Here is an 8563-nt window from a genome sequence, read left to right as displayed (position 1 = left end):
CTTCTTGACCTATACCTTTATATTAAGTGTATTGTCTCATATTTGCACTAAAGACATTTTTCCTAATGTGGCTTTGTTTTTGGTGGCTTTTCACACATTTCTTAATTTTATAAATCAAATTGATCAGTTTTTCAATGAGACTGAAAATTCCTTCTCGGGTGGGAGGCAATAGAATAGAATGAAAAGGGCAGAGGACTTTCACAGAATTCAGTCCATGATGTTAGTACCTGTGTCTGGGTATCACCTAGCAGGATGTGGTAGGAAGAGCACTGGACTGGGAGTCAGATCACTACGCCTCTCTGGGTCCCTACTTCCTCATCTGTAGAATGGAGATAAGAATGAAAACTCCCTCCGAGGCCTGTAAAAAAATAATTGAAGAGAATGCACATAAAGAGCTTTCGCTAGGCCTTGTATATTAGAAAATCCTCTCTAAATCTCAGCTATTGTTAGGGGGAGAGGGCAATACAAACTTTTGTAAAACTATTTTCAACTCAGTTGTATGTGGGTCTATGGGAATGAGGTGGGGATGAGGAACCTAGAAATGTAACCATTCATCCAACATCTCTTGAGAATTGCATGGCTAGAGTCAAAACTTGGATTCCCATCCTGGTCCTGCCCATTTCTTGGTATGCGACCTTGGACATGTCACCTTTACCTCTTCCGTGACTCAGTTTCTTCACCTAAAAACTATTATAGATATATGACAGACCACCTGCCTTCATTCCCAGCCCTGCTGCTGGGCGAACGAAACGCTTCAAAAACGCTCACAAAGGGCGGCAAACAAGTCTATTACTGTGCTGCCTACCGCCGAGGGGTGGCCGCAACCCAGTCCCCCGCGCCCCTGCCCTGCCGCAGGAACAATAGCTCCCCTGGAGGCGGCGCCGGCCGCGGCCGGGGGCGGAGCTGTCGGCGCGGGAGCTGGGGGTGTGCGCGGGGCGGGGTCGCAGCCACCCCTCCCGCCGGCGGTTCCGTCACGCGCCCCTCACCGGGCGGGCCGGGGTCTTTGTGACGCGGTGGCAACGGCCACGGACACAAAGGGAAGGCGAGGAGGCGAGCGAGGGGCTGGGCCTGCCTCCGGCCCGCGACCCCCGCCCGCCGCACTAGCGCCTGCTCGCTCCCCTCGCCGCGGTCTCCCTCACGCCGGCTCGCACCCTCGCGCGCACCCTCGCGCGCCCGCGACCCTCGCACGCGCCCGGACCCACCGACTCCGTCCCGAGCGCCGCGGGCCCGGGCCTGGCGGGTGCTGCGGGTGGGGCGGGGATGCTGAGGGGCTGCTCCACGGCTCAGCGGTGCGGCTGCTAGGAGGCGCCGAGGCAGCGGCGGGGCTCTGGGCGCGCGGCTGGATGCCCCCGGCCTGCGGCTCCCTGCGCTTCCCGCCGTCCAGGGGCGCCAGCCATGGGCGCCGCGGCCGCTGAGGCGCCGCTCCGGCTGCCTGCCGCGCCTCCCCTCGCCTTCTGCTGCTACACGTCGGTGCTTCTGCTCTTCGCCTTCTCTCTGCCTGGGAGCCGCGCGTCCAACCAGCCCCCGGGTGGCGGCGGCGGCGGCGGCGGGGACTGTCCCGGCGGCAAAGGCAAGAGCATCAACTGCTCAGGTAGGACTGGTCGGCGCCGGCCCTAGGTCTCCCCACCCCTCCGTTGCCGCCTCCCTCCTGGTCCCCGCGGTCGGCCGGGCTGGGAAAGACCCTGTCGTGGGGGTCCCAGGGAGCTGGGCCCGAGGGTGAGCGAGGGCGGAGGGCAGGGCGCGAGCGTGCGGTGTGGCTTGGGGACCGGCGCTGGGGATGGGAGTGGCCGTGGGTGCGTCCGAGTGTGTCGAGTGGCTGGGCGAGGGCGGCCCGGCGTGTGGGGAGGCGGTGGGGCCGGGGCCGGCGAGGCTGAGCGGCCAGCAGGGGCTCCTGGTGTGGTCGTGGGTGTGCTCGCGGGAGCGCGTGTTTGTGTTGTGAAGGCTCAGGGGAGGGAGGGCGGCCCCAGGCAGGGATCTGTGTGTTTGCGGAGTGCGGTGGGTGGGAGACGGCGAGGTGCTGGGCGGGGTGAGGGCAGGGAAGTGACCATGTGCTGATGTGCTGGGGAGGTTCTTCCTTAAGGTACTGGGGTCTCGGGGGTGGGGGTCGTGTGGATAAAGGGAACGGGTTGCCTTGAGGACGCGGGTTGGCGATGCAGAGTGACCGTGTGTGTGTGTGTGTGTGTGTGTGTGTGTGCACGCGCGCGGGTGTGTGTTCTTTGGGTTCTGAGATGGGATCTGGGGGCTTAGAGTGACCTCGGGTCTGTGGATATGAGCAGGGAAAGTCCCAGGGCCCGGGAAGTGACCCTGTGTTTTTGTGTGTTTTGTGTGTGAAGCCTGGGGCTCAGTCACCCTGGGGTATGCATTGAAGAGGAGGGATGGGTGTCCTGTAGCGAACCCCATTTGTGTTTTTTCAAAGGGGAGGGGGCTTGGGAGTCATCACCCTACAAATCCTGTATAAGGTTTGGGTGTAGAAAGAGGAAATTAGGTCTCAGGGAATGCCCTTGTGTACCAAGGTGTAAACCTGGGTTATTAAAGTGGTGTGGAAAGAGAGAATTGGGTCCCAGAGAAGATGCCGTGCCTGTGTGTGTGTGTGTTTTGCGGGAGGGCCTGGATATTGGCAGCAGCGGGAGCAAGGGAGTGACCTCTCCCCTCTCTCCAAGGCTGATTGCCCCCACACAGCTGTTGGAAACAAAGAGCTTGCTGGGGCTTTAATGGATAACACTGGGGAGAGGGTCCCAGCAGTAAAGTTCCCTCTTCATTTCTAAAGGGGTCCCAGAGGCGCTCAAGGGTTATGACCCTGGGGCAAAGAGAGGCATTCAGGTCTCATTTTTTGAGGGGGGGGGATCCTCTTGGAGCTGGCCTAGCAGATGCTGGTGATCATAAGCCACATCCTTGCTAACCTGTCCTTTTATCAATTCTGGTGCCTTCTCTTGTCTTTAAACCAAGGCTGAGTAGGGGGAGGAAGGAGGAACATAAGGCCGCTGGGAATCTGCCGGACAACCTTTGTACCTTTGGGCTCTTGAAGGGGCATTATTTCTGGAAGAGTGAGGAAGGAGCAAGAGGAACTCAGCGCAGATGCTTATGCTACCCTAAATGAAGCAAGCCTTTGGCCTGCTGTTTAGGTTTGAAGGCCTTACGTCTTCTAATAATTTTCATATGGTAATGTTTTATGAGGGGAAGGGCAGTTTTGAGCACAGTAAACAATGGCATGTCCATTAAAAACATTTCCATCCGTGAAAAAACTTTTCCTTTATTTTTCTGATGTTGAACGGGATATGGGGTAATGCTTTATTACATAATCACACTTTAAGAATAAAAACCAGTTGTATATTAGAGTGCCTTTTTATGTAACAAATATTAATTATCAATCTTGTAAGTGATCACACCATGTTAATATTTTTCCAGTAATGTGTCCCGGGTATTTGTTTTTGCTAAGCTAATTTGTTCTTAGCAAAATATAATGTGTGTTGATGGAATGTTTTTGTGTATGCTTTCTAACTTGCATAGTTCAAGTTTTAAGAAAGGAAATAAAAGAAATAGAGGGATGGATACCCTTGAGAATGTGGGTTGGCGATGCAGAGCGACTGTGTGTGTGTGAGTGTGTGCTTGCGTGTGTGCGCGTGTGTGTTCTTTGGGTTCTGAGATGGAATGTAGGGGCTTGGAGTGACCTGGAGTATGGGCAGGGAAAGTCCCGGGGCCCCATACATGAAACTGTGTTTTTGTGTGGTGTGTATGTGTGAAGCCTGGGGCTCAGTCAGTCACCCTGGGGTACTATGCATTGAAGAGGAGGGGTGGGTGCCACATGATGTGGGAAAAAGGGGACTGATCTAGGGGTCATGGCCCTTGTTAAGCAGCTGTGTAATTTGGGGCAAGTTACTTAATTTCTCTTAGTTTCCTTTCCTTTTAAAAAAGAGACTTGGATTTAGTAATATCTGAGTGTTCTTTCAAGCATATTTATCACTGATATAAATGTCAATAAATTAAGCTGATCAAATAAAATGTTTCCTAGCAGTAAGATTTACTTGAATAACTGGGTTTAAAGCTAGAGTTTTAACTAAATGATACTTGTAGATTCTTGTAACTTTTTAGGATGAAGATTTGGGAACGATTCATATGGAAAAAAATTTTTTTTAGTTGCTAAAATTGAGAAACATAGTAATACAGCCTGGACACACACATCCATTAATGCAGCTCGAAATTGTGCATAGTTTTTTTAGTAGCTTTTATTCTCTAGGTATCTGCACACAAACTGAAGTTTGCTTAGTCAGGTTTTTTTTTTTTTTTTTTTGAGACAGTGTCTCACTCTGTCACCCAGGTTAGAGTGCAGTGGCGCGATCCTGGCCTACTGCAACCTCTGGCTCCTGGGTTCAAGTGATTCTCTTGCCTCAGCCTCCTGAGTGCCTGGGACTACAGGCGCACGCTCCACCACCATGCCTGGCTAATTTTTTTTTGTATTTTTGGTAGGGATGGGGTTTCACCATGTTGACTGGGCTGATCTTGAACTCCTGACCTCAAGTGGTCCGCCCACCTCAGCCTCCCAAAGTGTTGGGATTACAGGTATAAGCCAATATGCCTGGCCTATTTCAGTTTTAAAACTAAATGCAGCCCTCGATTCCCTGTAGAGATTCATTTTTGGTTTTGGACCATCATTTCAGCCTACTGTAACCTTTCTGGAGCTGATTGGGTCAGGTTGTGTGTGTTGGGTCACTGACAGTTTTTTTTCACTTGCAAATGTGAAGAGCAGTTCTATGGCTTCATTAACCTAATAGAAGTTGTCTAGATTGTGAAAAAGGATGGAACCCTGTGACATATTACTGGAGACTTTCTACCAACTTGGTTGATGTTGTTACATTAGTCAACCAGATGTTCAACTAGCTATGCATCCTGTTAGTTGAATTTAACAGATTTTCGAGGTTCTGCTGTTCAACATTTTCCTATTTTGTTCACTAGCCTATTATTTAAAAGATTCTTTCAGATTGTCTTGTTAGATTGTTATGTATATGTATCATCCTGTCATCCTCCCTTTTTCCATTTTAGTAATCCTGTTAAATAAAAAGCACATGTTGTATAGCCTGCCTTAATAAAGAGCTGATGGTGGCTTTCTTATTTTACTGTATTTGAAAACTTATTTATCCATTTTAGAATTTTTCAGCAGTTACATGGCAGGTTTACCCATAGATGTTTTTCTGGATCTGCATTCTGCCTTTTTTTTTTTTTTTTTTTTTTTGAGACGGAGTCTTGCTCTGTTGCCCAGGCTGGAGTGCAGTGTCATGATCTTGGCTCACTGTAACCTCTGCCTCCCAGATTCAAGCAATTCTCCTGCCTCAGCCTCCTGAGTAGCTGGGACTACAGGCGCACACCACCACGCCAAGCTAATTGTTTGTATTTTAGTAGAGACAGGGTTTCACTGTGTTGCCCATTCTGGTCTTGAACTCTGAGCTCAGGCAATCCGCCTACCTCGGCCTTCCAAACTGCTAGGATTACACGGATGAGCCACTGCGCCCGGCCTGCATTTCCCCTTTTTTGAAATTTGAGGATGTGTTTATTTTTATTTATTTTATTTCTGGTCTTCTGGCACCTTGTCAAGGTAGCTTAGATAATTAGTGGTAGTTTTTAAGGCAGATGTAAAAGTTTTTTCAGTATCATGGAGTGTGAGTTGTTTGGATGAGAGAGCATATTCTTTTGAAGTAGCTCTGTATTCTGTTACTGTCCCCTATCCGTGCCACTTACCTTAGAAGTTGATTTCCTTTTATCAGATTTCTGACCTCCCTAGCTTGAAGATCATGTTCCTTGATGAAGATGAAGCATAGGGAATTGGCCCTGTCGTCTCTTGATAGTGCATCTTCCCGAAGCAGTGGGCCTTTGGTTTATCTCTTCTTGTTCTCAAGACTTTTTAGTTTGTTTGAGACAGGGTCTCATTCCTGTTGCCCAGGCTGGCATGTAGTGGCGCAATCTCAGCTTACAACTTTTTGGGCTCAGGTGATTCTCAGCCTCCTGAGTAGTTGGGACTACAGGTGCATGCCAGCACACTTGGCTAATTTTTTGTATTTTTAGTAGAGACAGGGCTTCGTCATGATGCTCAGGCTGGAACAAGACTTTTTTTGTTGTCATCTTGCCCCAGTTCTCCATTCATTCTGGACTTTAGACTTATTGTGATTAAAAGAAAAACTTTGATTTTATATCTTTTTTATTTATGCTTTTTTAAAAAGCTAACTTACCAGAAAGTTCCTAGTTATCCAAAGAGAAAAAAAGCTTGGAAATACATGACATATGTGAAGAAAGATAAACTTGAATTCAGGAGACCAGGTAACCTTAGACTGACTTTTTTTGTTTTTGATTTGTAACATGAAGATGATGATAGTCCTTTCTGGCTCTAGGGTATTTGAGAAGAACAAATGAGGCTAACCATGTGGGGCATTTTTAGTTTAGGGAATATGGTTAAATAGGTAGAAGAACATATTGAGAGATCAGTTAGTGGCATTTGGTGATAGATAGAAGGTGGAAAATTTGAAATGGGTTTTAACTAGAAGTGGGTCCTCTGGATTGTTATATGGTGGTAGGAATGGTATTAATGGGTGATATAAATGGCAGATTATGAGAAGATTATGAGAAGGCTCAGATTATGAGCCTTATTTATGTCAATTCAGGATTCTTGGGAATAAAAAGTGAGTTTTTCTGATTAATGGGGAATCTCAGGCAGGGCTTTTTTCTTTTAGATCCCTGGTGTGTAAAATGTGGATGGATAATAATTAATTTAGCAAACCTTGACTGAATACTGCGTAGTGTAATCTAATATACTGGCTGTTAAGGGTAATATATGAGAAGGAGTCCCTGCTTTCAAGGGCCTTATAATCTTACGGAGGTGGTTAGCCTTTTACAGATATATACAGTGGAAGTTTCTTTTTACCATATCTGGGCTTGCTTCCCCCCCACATTCCCCATCAATAAGCATTTATTGATCACAAACAATATAGGATTTTTTAAAAGGTGTACAGTTAAGTGGATTTGTATGTATTCACAAAATTGTACAACTGTCACCACTCTGTAATTCCAGAAAGTTTTCGTCATCCCAAAAAGAAACCCCATACCTATTAACAGTCATTCCACATTCCTCATGTCCCCTGTCCCTGGTTACTATTAATCTACTTTTTGTCTCTATGGATTTGCCTATTCTAGATATGCATGCAAATGGAGTCATATGAGGTGTGTTCTTTTGTGTCCGGCTTCTTTCCCTTAGCATAATGTTTTCAGTGTTCATCCATGTTGTAGTGTGTATCAGAACTTCATTCCTTTTTATGGCCAAATGATAGTCATTGTATGGATAAACCACATTTTGCATATCCATTTCTCTACTGATGGATATTTGAGTTGTTTTTACTTTTTGGCTGTTATGGATAATGCTGCTGTAGCATTCATGGACAAGTTTTTGTGTGGACACGTTTTCAGTTCTGTTGTGTATGTATCTAGGAGTGGAATTGCTTGGTCATATGGTAACTCTGTGTTTCACGTTTTGAGGAATTAGCAAACGGTTTTCCAAAGTCCCTGCACCGTTTTATATTTCTACCAGCAATGTTTGAAGATTCTAATTTCTCCAACATCTTCTCCAACACTTGCTATTGTCTGTCGGATTTTGGCCATCTTAGTGGGTGTGAAGTTCTGTATCAACGTCGTTTTTATTTATATTTTCCTAATGACTATTGATATTAAGCGTATTTTAATGAATATATTGGCTATCTGTATATCTTCTTTGGAGAAATACCTATTCAGATCCTTTGCTGGGCTTGATTTTGGCATCTTGTAGTAAATCATACTAATCAATTCCCACAGCAGGCACACAGATGCTCAAATGCTAAGTTAGCTCTCATTGTTTGTGTATCATTTGATTTTTCTGCTTACTAAGCAAGAGTCAGTTGTATTTGTTTTCAAACTTATTGATACGAGTGGTAATTATGAATATAATTTAATAAATATTACTCAAATCAATGAAATAATGATTACAAAAAGCTGTTTTTACGGAATGCTTTGAAAAGACTTGATAAAGACAAGAAGCTGAAAGAATTGCCCTGAATGAATTAAATTATGGTCAAGACAACTGAAACAGAATGGAGAAACCCTATAACTTTTGGAAGGATTTCGCAGAAAACATTGCAAGTATTTTTAAGCCCCTGTTCTACTTAAAGGAAAGGAAAACGGACATTGTAATTCTAATGGATTATGGATGTGATTTATCCAAGGAAGTAGGGGACTGCCATTGACAGACTTATACTCAAAAAAAAGGTCTTGGTGATACATTGGGAAATGAATGTATAATTATGTATTTAAGACTAAAATGGCTAAAATAGGTATTATTTTAAATGGTTTCTGCCTTAACTGACTTTTTTGATTAATAGATCAATGATCACTCTTGTATATCTTTGAAAAGAGGATTTCCACTGTACAAGGTGCCCTAAGGAAGATACAGATACAGTGTCATGGAAATGAATAATTTCTGATTTGTTGTAATCAAAACTGGTTTCCTGGAGTAAGTGGCACTTGAGCTGGGCTGTATGGGGAGAGAACATCA

The 8563-nt window shown here is 45.8% G+C and overlaps 1 protein-coding gene across 1 annotated transcript in view; it reads left to right on the top strand.

Moving 5' to 3' along the window:
* The first annotated feature begins 999 nt into the window (after window positions 1–999).
* Window positions 1000–8563, top strand: part of TMEFF1 (transmembrane protein with EGF like and two follistatin like domains 1) — a 96348-nt gene continuing 88784 nt past the window's right edge. Inside the window, exon 1 of the mRNA XM_023202661.2 lies at window positions 1000–1591. Coding sequence (XP_023058429.1) covers window positions 1396–1591 — 196 coding nt within the window. The 5' untranslated portion in view covers window positions 1000–1395. The remainder of the gene's footprint in view (window positions 1592–8563) is intronic.

Source organism: Piliocolobus tephrosceles, chromosome 14 (assembly GCF_002776525.5).
Source record: "Piliocolobus tephrosceles isolate RC106 chromosome 14, ASM277652v3, whole genome shotgun sequence".
NCBI lineage: Eukaryota > Metazoa > Chordata > Mammalia > Primates > Cercopithecidae > Piliocolobus > Piliocolobus tephrosceles.
This window is presented reverse-complemented; position numbering and strand designations above follow the sequence as displayed.